The sequence below is a fragment of the Peromyscus californicus genome, unplaced genomic scaffold, assembly GCF_007827085.1.
Source record: "Peromyscus californicus insignis strain IS unplaced genomic scaffold, ASM782708v3 Scaffold_13__1_contigs__length_99412109, whole genome shotgun sequence".
Taxonomy (NCBI): domain Eukaryota; kingdom Metazoa; phylum Chordata; class Mammalia; order Rodentia; family Cricetidae; genus Peromyscus; species Peromyscus californicus.
Genome location: NW_026294424.1, coordinates 92214766 through 92230036, shown reverse-complemented (window position 1 = coordinate 92230036; position 15271 = coordinate 92214766). Strand labels below are relative to the sequence as shown.

The 15271-nt window shown below is 46.2% G+C and overlaps 1 protein-coding gene across 2 annotated transcripts in view; it reads right to left on the bottom strand.

Moving 5' to 3' along the window:
- Nucleotides 1-5868: 5868 nt before the first annotated feature.
- Nucleotides 5869-15271, bottom strand: part of Cds1 (CDP-diacylglycerol synthase 1) — a 67772-nt gene continuing 58369 nt past the window's right edge. For both annotated transcript variants that reach the window (XM_052735523.1, XM_052735522.1), the window contains 3 exons: nucleotides 13562-13681; nucleotides 12007-12110; nucleotides 5869-8431 (listed from right to left, as the gene is read on the bottom strand). In XM_052735523.1, the coding sequence (XP_052591483.1) occupies nucleotides 8302-8431; nucleotides 12007-12110; nucleotides 13562-13681 (354 nt within the window). In that variant the 3' untranslated portion in view covers nucleotides 5869-8301. The remainder of the gene's footprint in view (nucleotides 8432-12006; nucleotides 12111-13561; nucleotides 13682-15271) is intronic.

Below are 15271 nucleotides of genomic sequence, written 5' to 3'. Positions count from 1 at the left end.
CATCAGCAAGTAAGACAAAAACCCTCTTCTAGAACATTCCTATGAGACCCTGGCCTTTACATAGCAACTCTGATTAGACTTCCAATGTCTGTCTTTTCCATGCCTCACTGTTAAAATTCAGTGAAATATTCTCTGCCAGTGTGGGGTTTTGTTGTTGTTGTTTTGGTTTGGTTCTGGCTCTGCAATCTTCATTTTCCTAACATCCTGTTACTCTAATTTTGACCCTCTGTTGAATTGGTCCTGTTTTAAACAGTCATGATACAAAGCCTTCTCGTGTGTTCCCTGGTCACCTTCCCTCTCAGACGACATGCTTTCTTACCTGCTTGCCTTTATTCATACAGTGATTTTCATCTTCCTCTGTCCAGGTATGGCTCTTCCACTCACTTTCCACTTGCGGGGACACGCTGTTCGGGAACAGCGTGAGTCTCAGAACTGGGTGCTGTGGGGCGGGGGGTGGGGGGCATGTCTGCTTGTTTCCCAGTAGCTCCTCCACAGAGCAGCAGCAATGCCATATTGTCACTATGCCGATTAAAATCCTGCCTGGCTTCTGTACCCCCAGCTCTCCATCCCACAGCTGTACTGTGTTCCTGCCATGCCTTCCGCCTGCCCCAAGACAGTGCTCCTTCCTCATCTGCTTCAGGACTTGGATGGCCCATTAGTGGGACATTAGTGAAGCGCTCAGTATGGTTCCAGCACTCCTGATGGCAGTGGGTGTCCTGTGGCCCCAGCAGTTGCCGAATCCCCACGCACCTCCCCACATGCCCCGCTCTGCAGCAGTGCACCGTGATCTCCCCCTGGTCCGCTGTGGAAAGGTCTAGAACCTCATCCTGCCCACCACTGTGCAGAACCTCTACAACCATGCCTGGCAGGGTAGCTGCTAGAGCAGCTCTGCTTTCAACTTGAATGCAGTTTTCATAGAAATCTTAGAGCATGGGGTGTTGGATTTGAGCCTTCCCATATCTAGATCCCATGCCTGAAAACCCGTGTTTGAAACGCTCACAGGCAAATCTTCAAAGTCCTTTCATCCTGGAGAGGCCCGTGAGCAGCACGCCCATTCTCTCAGGGACAAGCGTCTTTGCCCAAAGCCAGGAAAGAAAGCCTCCCCACCTTTACTAACCCTGCTCAAATGGGAGAGTGGACTAATCCGGGGCAGCCCTGCCGCCACCCTGCCCAGCAGTCAGCCCACACTGTCTGCACCTGTTGCAGGGCAGTAATGGGGTCGGCTATCAGTCCTCCAACCCTCAGTCCTGGGTGCCCCCACCCGTTCGGCCTGTTTACATACCCCATAATACAGGTACCACGATAAGTGATATGAATAACTTTGAGATAGCCTCCCCATAAGCAGGCCTGGTGGCCCACACCTGTAATCCCAGGAAGCTGAAGCTGGATGGTGACAAGTTGGAGGCTAGCCTGGACTACATACTGGCTAACTAACCGGACAACCAGGGCTATAGACTGAGAGTCTCGAGTACACAAAATTTAGCATCTGTGTCTGTGTGTTCCTAGACATATATATATATATTTGTGATTGGTCATCCACATTGCAGCATGTATCAGTGCATCCCTCACTACCAAGTAGAGGTCCATTGTGTAACCGATACACCACATCTGATTTACCCATCTACCAGCAATGTACCACTGTTTCTACTGTTGGCTCCTGTGAATAACAGTCATGAAGATCAGTGTACAACTTTCAGTGTACGTTTTCAATTGTCTTCAGTGACTCACGGAGTGAAACTCCTGGCTCATATATTAGCTATGTGGCCCCTCTTCCCACCCCCTCAGCGGGTATCCAGTGGGCTTTCTTCCCAGGGACCAGCACCACCCATCCACACTCCTCTGTGCTGCTACTAAGTTCCTATTACAACACATCTCTGACCCGGGGACGGTCCACTTTCCAGTATTATCTGCTAAGAAAGTAGATGACAGTAGCAGGCTGTCCCAGCAGAAGGTCCCAGAGCTTCCCCTGGTACCCTGCTCTTCACTCCCGTCACCCCTAACTCTAGCCAAGGTTAGGAGCCCTTCCGGAGTAGACTGCAAACACAGCATCTGCTCCGTGTCTACCCAGCTGACCTGGAATTTTCGGAGGGCAGAGTGTGGATTTAGCTATGTGAGTACTAAAGTGATATACCCGTCAAATATTGTTTCATGCACACTTACTGAAAAAATGATATCCACCCTTCAGAAATTATGAGTTTGGGAATTGTCTTAGTTAGGTTGAAATCACAGTCCACTGAAAGAAGTCAGGACAGGAACTCAAACCGGGCAGGAACCTGGAGGCAGGGGTTGACGCAGAAGCCATGGAGGGGTGCTGCTTACTGACATGCTCCACGTGGCTTGCTCAGCCTGCTTTCTTATAGAACCCAGGACTGCCAGCCTAGGGGTGACACTACCCACAATGGGCTGAGCCCTCCCCCATCAATCACTAATTAAGAAAATGCCCCACAGGTTGCCTACAGCCTGATCTTATGGAGGCGTTTTCTTAATTGAGGTTCCCTCCTCTCAGATGACTCTAGCCTGTGTCAAGTTAACATAAAACTACCCAGCACAGAAATGGTGGGAATAAATATTCTTAACAGTGCTATCTGCACCCCTACCCCCCACGCAACATATGTTTTTTCTTTCCTTTCCCTTTACAGGTCTCTCTGTGGAGCCCTGGCTGGCTTCAACTGCACAATCCTGGTTCTGCCTCCAGAGTGTTGTGTTTTCAGGCATGGGCTAACCATATCAGGCTGGAATTTGAGATCTTTTCTTTCTGGTGCCTACAAGTGTTCTCTACTGTGGAAAATGGGGAACTCAGTGGTCAGTGTGAAGCTCCTGTTGTTCCCTCTGCTGTCTGGAAGCTGGAAGAACGATGTCTACATCAGTGTGCACTCGCCTAGAGCTTCCGTCAAGTCCTTCTGGCCTAGGCTTCCTGACATTTTTTAATGTGACTAGATTCTACTCCTTAACCAGGGTCAATATATTTGAGTTAGGATTCGTTCCCGTTCCCCAGAAAACAAACACACACAGAACAACCAAACCAGAACTGTCAAAGTGGGACTTCTCATTGTGTCTGACTTAAATCTAAGCAAATGCTCTCCGTAGAAAAGTATAATAAAATGGAAAACGGAACAAAGGTCTAGGACAGGAAAAGGCCATGGAGTGCTTGTCCTTGGCTTTTCCCTTACCGCAGGCTGTTGGTCTGTCTCTTAGTTTGCTTTCTACTGGTGTGGTAAAACACCAGGGCTTATCGACTTACACGTCTATCACAGTCCACCGCTGAGGCATCAGGGAAGGAGCTTGGAGGCAGGAAATGACGCAGAAGCCACGAAGGAATGTGGCTTACTGGTTGGTTCAGCCTGTGTCTTTCTGGGTCGTGAGCCTCGCCCTTCTGGGCTCAGCCATCTCTCCAGCCCTCAGCCTGCTTTCTTATACAATGCAGGTGCCCTAGGATGGCACCACCCTCACGGAGCTAGGCCCCGCCCAGCTCAATCGTTAATCAAGAAAATGCCCTACAGACTTGCCTACAGGTTCCCTCTTCCCAGGTGACTCTAGCTTGTGTTGGGATGACCAGAAACCAACCCTGACAATAACATACATCAAGGACACAGTGATAACTTTTGAAATAGCTAATTTTTCAGTGTTCTACTTCAAGCAGTTAAGAGGCAGAATCCTCCCTTATTGTCTTAAGTTTCTAGCACCAAGTCATTGAGAAGACCCCATGTATGTGCTGAATCATGAATTTCCCTTTCCTGTGTAGTGAAGGACCTAAGGGAGAGATAACCTGGCATCACTTCTCCCTCTGCTCCCTGGTTCTTCTGTAAATTCCAAGTGTTTGGATCCCAGAAGGGACTACTTAAGACAGATCTAATTTTCACTTTACCCCACCCCCACACACCAAGTCATGAGAAACAGCAATCCAACACTTATCTCCCTACCCCAGCTTTCTTGCCTATTCAGAAGCTCCTGGAGAACAGCATCTTCGTGGTTTCTTCCTTTAGTTCCCCATGTTGGAAATAATACAAGTGCCTATCAAGTGGTAAATGGGTTGTCCAATTCAATATTCATGAAGAGGAAAGCAGTAATACATGTGAAAACATTACGCTGGATACAGAACACCGCATACCCATGATTTCCATTAATACATAATGCCCACAAAAGTCAAATGATACAGGTTAAGGAGCTCAGGGTCAACACGGCTGGGCAGCAGAATAGGGGTCAACTGCAAATGGACAGCAGGAACTTTCGGGAAGAACACAGGAATGATTTCCAACTGCATTTAGTGATGGTTGAATGAGTTTTGGTACATAAGCTACTGCTTTTCTTGTTAGTCTGAGGCAAGTTCTCATGGAGACCCACGATACCCTGGAAATCACTACATAGCTGAGGCTGACCTTGAATTCTTGATTATCCTGCCTCTCTCTCCCTAATGCTGGGACAACAAGCATGCAGTATCATATCCAGCCTGGCATGTAAATTATATTTCAACAAAGTTTCTGGGGAAAAAAGGCTTACCAATGAAATATGTCCATCTTACCTGTACTGGCTGACACTTCTGGTTCTCTCATTCCATCACAACTTTGGAGGGATTTATCAAACTAATAAGAAATGTATTTACAGGACTTTTCAAGACTATTCCACTAACTTAGCACTCTTCTAGGCCCCCATCTGAAGGTGAAAATCCATTGGGATCTACTAAACTCCAGTTTGACCCACAGTAGAAAGGAGACTGGACGTTTATAAACAGCCCAAAGCCCATACCTTGTGAGTTTGGGCGGAGAGAGATTTGGAATCCTGTTCTTCCACTGAAGAGGACAAAGTGGCTTTCCATGCTCCCAGTTCCTCGGACAGCAGGTCTGTCTCGAGGATTTTGGCTGTGGACAAGGCCCTTTATCAGCCATACCCCCTTACACACTTCAGGCCCTGGACCGATTCTCCCTGCTCCTTTTGGAGAACACTGTGCCACTGTCACAGAATGTGCCTGTCACTGATCTTCACTAAGTGACCCCGGATGTGCTACTGATGATCCCACAAAGCACACCGCATCTGTTCATGAAGACATCAGGTTGTCAGGATGGCTACTGGTTTAGGGCAAATGGTCTAGACCTGATTTTCTTTGCGGCAACTTCATAGGCTCCCAAATCCATAGGCCCTTTCTCCACGAAGGTTCAAAAAGGGAAGGAGATCCTCAAAGGAGCTCATGTGGAACCCCGTCTCCCATGATCCTGGGGTTTCCACCTGTCTCCACTGTGTTCACCACCACCACCACCCCCATCCACCTGAGCAGGGCAGAGACCTCTCAGTCCCAGCGTGCTGTTTCCAGGACGCACTGTACTACGTGGATTGCTGGAGGCATCCCAGGTTTGCTCCAGTGAAGACGGAGTCAGCTGTCTACCCCTCAAGAGGCACTTAATCCCACCCAAGCACCCACAGCCAAAGCAGCAGCCGGTCTTCAGCTCAGCCCTGCCAGCTCGACCTTGCCCACTGGATACGGGCAGCAGGGAGGCACAGGCATGATTACTAACCGGCCACTCCTCGATGGACACAAATCAGGGCCCCTTCGAGCTGTCTCACCAGCCAGGGACATGGAAGCTCACCTTGGAAGTATATAAAATCAAGCCTGGCGGTGGTGGCACATGCCTTTAATCCCAGCACTCAGGAGGCAGAGGCGAGGCCAGCCTGGTCTACAGAGCGAGAGCCATGACAGGTTCCAAAGCTACACAGAGAAACTCTGTCTCGAAAAAACAAAAGCAAAAACAAAAACAAACAAACAAACAAAAAGTATATAAAATCACACTCTGAGTCGAGGGATGGGGCAGGCAGTTCATCCTTTAGAAACCCAATACTTACAAAATACTTCTCCAGTGAGAAAAAGGCACAGCAAAGTCAAAATACCATCGATTTTTTATTATTTTTTTTCTATCCCAGTTTCAGTAAAAAGATTCAGAGAACTGATTGACACACATCATAAACTTTCACCCATGTACAGTGTATATACAGTGTTGCTACCGTTGAACGAGGTCGTACCTTTGTTCAAAGCAAAGTGCGAACGAGGAGAGAAGAATCACCGAAAGGAGATGCTCTTCCATCTCAGACCGTGACCGGATGTGGGCCACCACGAGGACAGGAGACATCAACAGCCCGCAGGTTAAGAAGCCAGACAGTGGGTACCAAACAGCAGATTTCCAATGCGGGCATCACTGTGCATGCCCAGTTCTCATTTGTCCACCTCATCACTACATTAGCTGAAGCCTCTTCTGGTGCAGACAGAATGCCGATCAGAGTCTGGCTCTTCTGGTGATTGTCGGCTAAGATAGAGTCCATTTTAATATACATGCTATAAAAGTATGCTAGAAACGTTCATCTTCAGAGCTTTGTTAAAAATCAAAAACTTGTTTTTTATATGGCATGATGTACACCCAAACCTAAAAGTCTATTTGAGAAAAGCTTTTACAGAAACCCCAATAGTCCTAGTTTCCTCCTTTGTTTAGGAGAATATTGGTTTTTAATAGGTGTGAATATGTAATGCTCTCATAATTCTGGCCTGCCACACCTCACCAATCCCGTGGAAACATGGTGGGTTAGGAGACTCCACATCCCCCTTAAGCAGCTCTGAGTTGTGCGCACGGCCATGTTTTCGGTGCGTGTTCCTATCACACGGTTTTCGCCGGTTCTTGGGTGCCTGCGACTCTTTGTGGTCAACCTCTGGAGAAGGGAGTGGGACTAACAAAAGCAGGGGATGCTGGACTTAACTCATATGTGGCCCGACTCAACAGTGGCATCCTCTGTGGTAGTGCTTTCATGAGGCAGGGCAGCCCCGGGTCACAAGTCACCTGGTAGAGACCAGACCCAACAATGACCACATTCTCGGATTGGGGGTCACTGTCTGCTGTGCTCACCGCACACCGGGTGTGAGTGTAGTACTCATGATGGCTGGAGGCTTATCCTCAGAACCCAGGCATGTCTACAGTAGGAAGGAAATGCTGATAACTGAAATTCATTTCAAATTTCAACAAAATATTTACTCTTTTCATTACCAAAATAGCCTTTACAGTGTCTCTATTTCCCCCTCTGAACACTGAAGACAGAACTGGATGGTTTCTGAGTGTGACCAACCACGTTTGATGTGCTGAGTATGGCTGTGGAGTACAGGCAGCAACAGGAGCCTATGTCCAGGGCCAAGAGGAGGCTTCCTCGAGTCGGCCACAAGGTCCGGCCACCTCGGGAAGGCACGGCATTTGTGTGCTCTTCTTCTCACCGGCTATTATTTCTGCCTGATTTTTACTCTTGGATTTGATGACAGGATGGGAAGAGCAATCACCACCAGGGAGTCGGCAGGGCTGGGTCTTCCTTCCAGGTGAGGTGTACAGAGAGCTGGAGGCAGGCTCTGGACTGCCAGGAGGTGCCTCACCACAGGCAGCCTGCCAGTGCTCCGCCCCCGCCCCCCTTCGTGGGACTCAGTGAAATCAGTTTCCAGGGAACTAAGAAAAGCAGAAGCGACCACCAAGCCATGGGGTGACTCTTTCTGCACTGAGGACCCACTTCTGTGTCTCTTGGGAAGTTGGTTATGTTTTTAAAAAAGTTTCATCAGAAGTAGATTCAGACACCTGCTTTTAAACGAATCAGTAATGGCACAGGTTTCAGCCTCTAGCCTCGGAATCTTGAAACTACTTAAAATCAAGATGTTTTCACTCAGCAGACTATTACTTCTCAGACAGGCAGTCCAGCCGGTACGGAGCCCAGGATTGGAGTCCTGCCTGCTGTGTATGAGACGCTGGGTTCCATCCCCAGTACCATGAACAAACAAACAAAAAGGAAAAAAGAAAACAGGAAAAAGTGGACAATCATTCTTTTTCTCTCTTTTTTAATCTAACTCAGGCCTTCAGAAATACTTGAGTCTATAAGGGGAGGAAGCCCTGGAGACCTGGCTCCCCTTGTGCCTGCAGCAAGCATCTGGCTACAGAGAGGCAGTTCCCAGTGCAAAGGTCAATGTTTGTGCAAAAGATCACACTGCCAGGCACAACCCTAAGAGGGCCTCAATTTATAGTGTTTGACTCTTTAAAACACAAGTGTCCTAAATTATGGAACCCGGCAAGTGAGGGCAGAGAAGTTAACATTGGAAAATACATCTGAGAAAAGTATAGTAGCTTTCAAGGGCGGACGACTGCTATGCACTCATCACTTAGATCGCGTGTTTGTTAAATATTCACAGTAATTTCAGAGAAAGAAACTATCGAGATTTAGCCCCACGCCGGCTCAGTGCAAGACTTCAGAACTGTTCGGCCAGCTCCTCCTTGGCAGTCCATCCTCTCAGGGCAGCTACACCTTCAAGGTGGGCTGCAGGATTCCTTTCTCAGTGAGATGAGTCTTCAGGGTTCTGTAGATGTTTAACTGCTGCTCTGGTTGAAGCACCAGCAGCTGCTGGAGGACCTTGCTGGGATTCGGACCCCTGAGGATGAAGCAGAGAAGACACGGTCACACTGTTTGCATGGGGGGCTGAGTGAGCATGTGCTCCCGAGAAGCCGTTCTTAAGTGCTAAGCAACCATGTTTACAGAACTGACAAGACCCCAGGTGAGTGCCCAGCGCTCCTGTGGAGGGGAGAGCAAAGGGCCAGAATGACTGTGCCTTGAGGTGTGAGGTGCAACGTAGAGTAGGCATGGAGGGAACAGCAGGCACAGGACAGAGACCTAAGTTCTACAGACATTCTCTCAAGGACAACTTGATAAGAACAAACCCGCAGGCCAGGAGACACAGGACAAACAGAAAGGAGCGCACACAAAGAAATTTAAAATTCTTAGCCTCAAAGAGACTTCTAGACCATGGAAGGTGCTTCATTGAGGAAATACCCTCAGGGAACTATGACCACTCAGGTGAGAGACAAAACACTAAAGTCCTGCTCCAAAGCCCCTACCCAGAATGTACCATGGTGTCAGTGTCTTCTTCCAAGTCCCAGGGAAATGCCAAGAAGCAAAGAGCAGGAAGACCCCCCTCTGCTCTTTGAACGGAGGCCCAAGGACAGCCCTGGCCTCTTGCTCTTCTGCCACAGCAGTCCATGCAGGAAGAAGGGACCTGGGGAACAGCTACGTGACCTCTGGGCCATGACCCAGCCCACCACCCCTCTCTTCTTGGGCTCACTCTTCCAGGACCCCTGCCCCAGCCTTTCAGTGTGCAACTCAGCTGGGGTACAAAGAGCTCAGAGGAACTCCAGGCAGGGGTCCCTCCTTCACACCCTGGCTTCTGGTAACACTGCTGCAGTCATGGGAATGCAACTGCCCACAGCCTGGCCTAGAGAGCTCACATTGATACATTCTATATGCACTTTTGTAAAACAACGGTCTGTGAAGTGAGACAGACATAGTAGCTTACACCTGTAAGCTCAGTACTGCACATGCTGAGGCAGAAGAATTGCCATGAGTTGGAAGCCAGGCTGTACTATATAGTGAGTTCCAGGTCAGTCTGGTCTACAGAGTAAGACACTGTCTCAAAAAAACAAAAACAAAGCAAACCTCCCCAAACCTATCACCTTAAAATATCTGTGTATAATTATTGTCATTAAAGCTTCCTCAATGCATTTGCAGAGTGGTGCATGTGTGAACAATAGTGAGATTTAATTGGAAAATCCCATGAGCAAAATAGGTAGGGTGGCACAGAAGTCTGAGACACATGTTAAAAAAAGGTAAGTAAATGATTTATAATAGAGATTTTAAAACAGAATTGTAAGGAATGGAAATTCCAGCGACAAAGAAATGTCTTCTATAGAATTATCACAATGGGGATGGACAGAGGCACAATTTACTCTGAAAAATCTTTGACTTCAACAACAGCTACACAAGAGCAAGCACAGAGCAGCCACCCCATGGGTCACCTTCATATCTCAAGGCAAACTGGCAGAACCTGTGGCCATGTGCCCCTCACAGGCAAAGTCCACTCAAATTACAGCCCGGCTTGTCTTGTTATATTCCATGGCATAAGCTGGAGCAGCCGCCCACAGAGAAAGGAGTCACCCCAGCAAGTTCGGCTAAATGGAAAGTGATGTCAGCAGGCGTTTCCCGGGAGCTGGATCCAGGACACCGCTGCCTTCCAAATAGGCCAAGGATCTGCTTTCAGAAGGCAGAGACACAGCTCAGCATGACTTGGCCGCTGAGAGAACACAAGATAAATTCCTTTCTAAACAAAGAGTGTGAATTAATGCCTTAAAAACCTGCCATCTTCGGAAAAATGAAGCTTTTGCTGTTGTTTTTGTTTTTGTTTTTTTAGGGACTTAGTCATAAATTACTAATGCCAAACTCCATCTACAAGGAAATGCCATATAAAAAGACAGAGACCACTGACGGAGTCACAAAGAAAGAAAACAAGCAGAAAAGAAAGCCACTGTTGAAAATGACCACAAGGGGATGAAAAAGCTAGAGAACCAGCGTGCTAGCACTACCCCAACAGAAGCTGCTGGAGCATCCTAACATGCATGGGCGCAGGCAGCGAGGCAAGCGGGAAAAGATGGCAGTACAGCGACCAAATGAGGAATTCCACAGAGAAACAATGCTGTGTCACTGCATTTCAATACGACCTCGAAAGAGATGATTTCCAACTTACACATTTCTACCAAAGCAGAGAAAGGAATGAGCTGCGACCATGGCAGGAGAGCCAGCCCACAGCGCTCTGTTAAGGTGGAGCAAGCGCTCCCAACGCAAGCGACCACACTCAGCACACAGCAGAACTACACCTGACACAGCATCACATCTAAAAACTGCAAGGTGGGCCTCTGTTTCTGTGCGGACGCAACATGTACCAGAAAAGATGATGTGCTGAGCCACGAAGCAAGGTTCAAAAATTAGGTTCTTTTAACCACATTGAGACTAGGGCAGATATCAATAAAGAAAGAAGAACAAAGTCTTGCTTTGTTTGGAAATCAATCAATATACTTCTAAATAACCTGAGTGTCAAAGGAGAAGGTGACACAGGAAACTGAAGAATACTTGCCACTGACTGACAAAAATGAACACACTAGACCACACAGGACAAGAATCAAGTGTGTCAAAGAGATAAGAAGGTGAGAAATCAACCACCTAGGCTTCATCTTAAAAAGCTAGGAAAAGAACAAATTAAACTTTAAAAATACAAAGAAATGAAAAAATGAGTATAAATCAATGAAGGAGAAAATAAATATACCACACAGAAAACTAATAACCCCTTGGTTCTTTGAAAAGGTGAAGGAAGTTGGTAAATTTTAAGACTGTAACCTCCCTCCCCAAAAAGACTAATACAAAAATTCATACACTGGTATGGATACATAGTTTTAAGTGTACATTTATCAATTTCTAAATGCAAGTTTCCCTCTCAATAACTCTGATGAAAACTTATTTTCCGTGGCCTTCTGGGCCCCCGTGGAGGCCATAGAGATCATCAAATCACTATGTTACTTCTGTTGGCTTTCCTGTGCTGAACTGCCACTGGAGGGCAGATCTGAAAGTCTTATCTACTAACAAGACCAACCGTTTACTAAACAGCCACCTCCTCCGCCCCCACACAGCCAGCGCTAACCTCCCTGCCAGCTCAGACCATCACTACTTCTCCGATCTCGTAGCGAGCAGCTCTGAGGACAGGGGTCCGCTTTGCTATGTTCTATGCTGTGGTCATACCTAGAGCACTCTGTGACATGTCACAGACACTCATGCAAGAACTGGGCTGAATGAACTGTCCTTCCTCTTCCTTACCAGCATTCAGTGAAATACCCACAGTAAAGAAATGCAGTCTGCTTGTACTTTGAACCTAGCATGAGTCACATTAACTGGGTCTTTTTTATTGAGTCTTTTAATTGAGTCTGCTAACAATCATGGTGTATACTACCTTTAAGTTGCTCAAATGTATTAAAAACAAGGAAGATTGGACCCTACTACTTAGAGCTACAATTCCATTTAACTTGACATTATAAACTACCATTGACAGAAGCAGTGAGTTTCAACTGATGGGAATTTAAAAGAGTCACACAATGGACAGTTCTGGTTTTGTTTTTAAGCGGACGGTACCTTATGAAGCTTGTGATGTACACATGCACGAACGTGGCCATCAGATACTGACAATCAAACCTGTCCATTATCCCGCCATGTCCAGGAATGGTGTTTGCAAAATCCTGCAGAAACAGACAATGTGCAAAGGTATCACTTGTACCAAATTCTGACCTGTGAATGTCTTTTCAGTTTTACAGACTTTACAAGGAAAACAACTTCACTATTAATTTTTTTCTAACAAATACAAATAAATTAGAAAATACCAACAGATTAAAATGGTATTTTTCAACTCTCTGCTCACTGTTTAATGATTTCTGAGTCGGCCCACAGCACTGAAATAACACTAAATATTAATTAAGTCTAGCACTTTTTCTCATTAATGTAATTTTTCTAAATTAAAAAGTCTACCAACTACCCTCATCTAATTTTGTAACTGCCTATGTCCCACATGGCCAGAAGCCGTGTGGGCGCTGCCTCGGTGGCTCACAGATGCACAAGCATTTCTATCTCATGTTTACCCAAACAGCTCTTGTTCTGGAACACACACTCCAGTGATAAAGAGACATCAGTAAGCACTGGGGTAACCAGAAGAACAGAGCAGCTGCTCACTGAGAACATGTCTGTCCATCAGCAGCCTGAGGTGAGGCTAGGTGGTGAGGTTTCCGCAGCTGCACTCCCTGCCTGGACCCTGGAGAGCACAAGTCACTCACACAAGTAACTCGTGGCTCTTCTAGCATACCAGGGCACCTAACACACAACAGCAACTGCACCTTCAGCTGTGAAAGAGGAAAAAGCCTCTCTCTTCAATGAGGAACCTTAGAGACCATTGAAAACAAAAACAAAACAAAATGCATTCTAAATACCTATGACGGATTTTTGCCAACCCGTTTCCTCCCTTTCTGCTCACTGAGGCATGAGGGAGCCCCAGAGGCCTGATCTCACTGCAAGGCAGTTACCCCCCATGAAGCCTCAGGTGTCACTGGGACTAGACTGTTTCCCACCCTCCCCCCATGGGGAGGGAGCATCTTGAGGCCAGGGGCCTTGTAGGCTTTGTGTATTATCTCTCCTCCCCGCCCCCCCCAGCACCCTTTGCAGGGCAGAGGCTCCCTGAGTTCATTCACTTCCCTGACCATCCTAAGGTCTAAAGTGGTCGGGTTTCCAAACACTGTGCTCTCTGCCCTTCTCTAACACAGCCGCTCTGTCCTTGCTCCCCTTCGACAAACAACTCCCTCCTTGTCCTCACTTCAATCTCCTCCTCAGACTTCCCAGTAAGACTTACTCTCTTTTTAGATCTCAGCTCCAATTCCACCTCCTCAGAGCACCGTTCCTGACCAACCCATCTTCAATAGCCATGCTAGCCCTTAATGAGCCAGTTCTACCTTAACCTGGCAAGGGAGGAAGGCTGTGATGATACCGCTTTAGGATGTCTGATGATGCTCTACTAAAGTGTAGGGACAGCTTTCAGCGAACCATCTCCCACGGGCTTCGTGTGGCCAGTTGTGGACCACATCCCAGTGACAAAATGGGTCCTAGGGAGGTGCACTATCAGTGTAGCAGAGAACGTAAAACACACCTTGATTTTGAAAGCTCTTTTGAATCCACTGGCGAAGAAGCCTCCAAATGGGCCAATCAGTGAGGCAAACGTTGAGAGAGCAATGCTATGTATCTGGAAGGGATACAAGCTCACTGTGTCCTACGGAGGAAGAAATGGAGAGGACCAGCTGCGTTAATATGGCACCCATTCATGCCATGTGACCCAGGAACCACGGCAGACACAGGAGGTCAAAACAGGCCACATTTCTGTCAATGTCTCACGCCTTAAAGACCAGGAGAGAAAAATGCCATCATCAGCAGTCTCCATGCCCTGTCCATTACCCACAGCCTCACTGTCACACCTGATAGAATTCTAGCTCATCCAGGGCTTAGGAAACAGCTGTGTGGGAGATTCACACTTTAGTTTGGGTTTGCTCTTTTGGCCATAATACTTTGTTCTTATAAGTATAGAATTTATTTTAATTTTATATTTTATAATGCTAGCTAATTTTAAATGATGAAATAGCAAAAAGTTGTCTTTGTCACCAAAACTAAGCTGAAAGCTATAGAAACATACAGAAATAAAATTCTTTTCCTTTTCTTTCTTTCTTCTTTTGTTTTTTTAAATTAATTTTCAAGACAGGGTTTCTCTGTGTAACCTTGGCTGTCCTAGAACTTGCTCTGTAGACCAAGCTGACCTCAAGTGCTGGGACTAAAGGGGTGAACCACTACTGCCCAGCTCAGAAATGAGTTTCTTAAAAACTGTCAAGGGGTAGTGGAATGCACTCTATAAGCTGACACAGAATTATCCTTGAGTTGAAGGCCAGTCTGGGCTACATGGTAAGACGCTGACTCAAACAAAACAAGACCTGTCAAAATGAACATGAACAAAATGATTGCAAAGGATTTAGTGAAATCATCTGAACAGAATTTTATATTCAAATTAGTTGAGTGTATAGCTCTTTTCCTCCTTAAGTAACTATGAACTAAAAGCAGCACATGATGAATATGGTCCAAAAAGATGTTCAGCCCACAAAGTTTTGGATCTGTTCTCAAAGAACAACATTGCTCCAAACTTTAGACTGGTACCAGCTGAAGGTTTATAGCATAGATAGTGAAAAAATGTTTGGAAACCAAACATTGAGCACTCAAAGAGATAAATTATTTGTAGGCTAATTTGTTTCTAGCAACTAGCGGCTGTGAGTCTGAAGCACACACACGCATGTGCACACAGTTCCTAATCAGCCCACTGTCTCCCACTTTGATGATGTAACAACAGACAGGAGGAGTCTACTGGAGAGCACGCCAAACGTTCTGGGGATGGCATCTCAGGTGCTTTAAATGGTGGCAACAGGGAGACTCATTTTAAGAAGATTTCTATATTAAAATGACCCCTAAAAATTAAGGGCTCTTTCAACTGATGAGTCTTAATTAAGTTTCATACTTAAATCATATCAGTAACCTGTATTTATTTATTTGTAAAAATCTTTATATTTATTTTTAAATTTTATTTATATTTTAAAATACTTTTTAAAAAACATAAAATAAATTACTATCAGTATTTAAGTCATTATACAAATAAATTCCTAGTGTACAAACATATGCTTGGAAATGTTAATACCCATTTGATGTTTAAGATGATGACAGACATACAATCCACTTCTACATCTTTTTTAAAAAAAGAGCCAGAACAGCCCTTTTGAACGAAGCTCAGTCGCACGGTAGCTCTCCAAGCACATTAGCTAGCCAT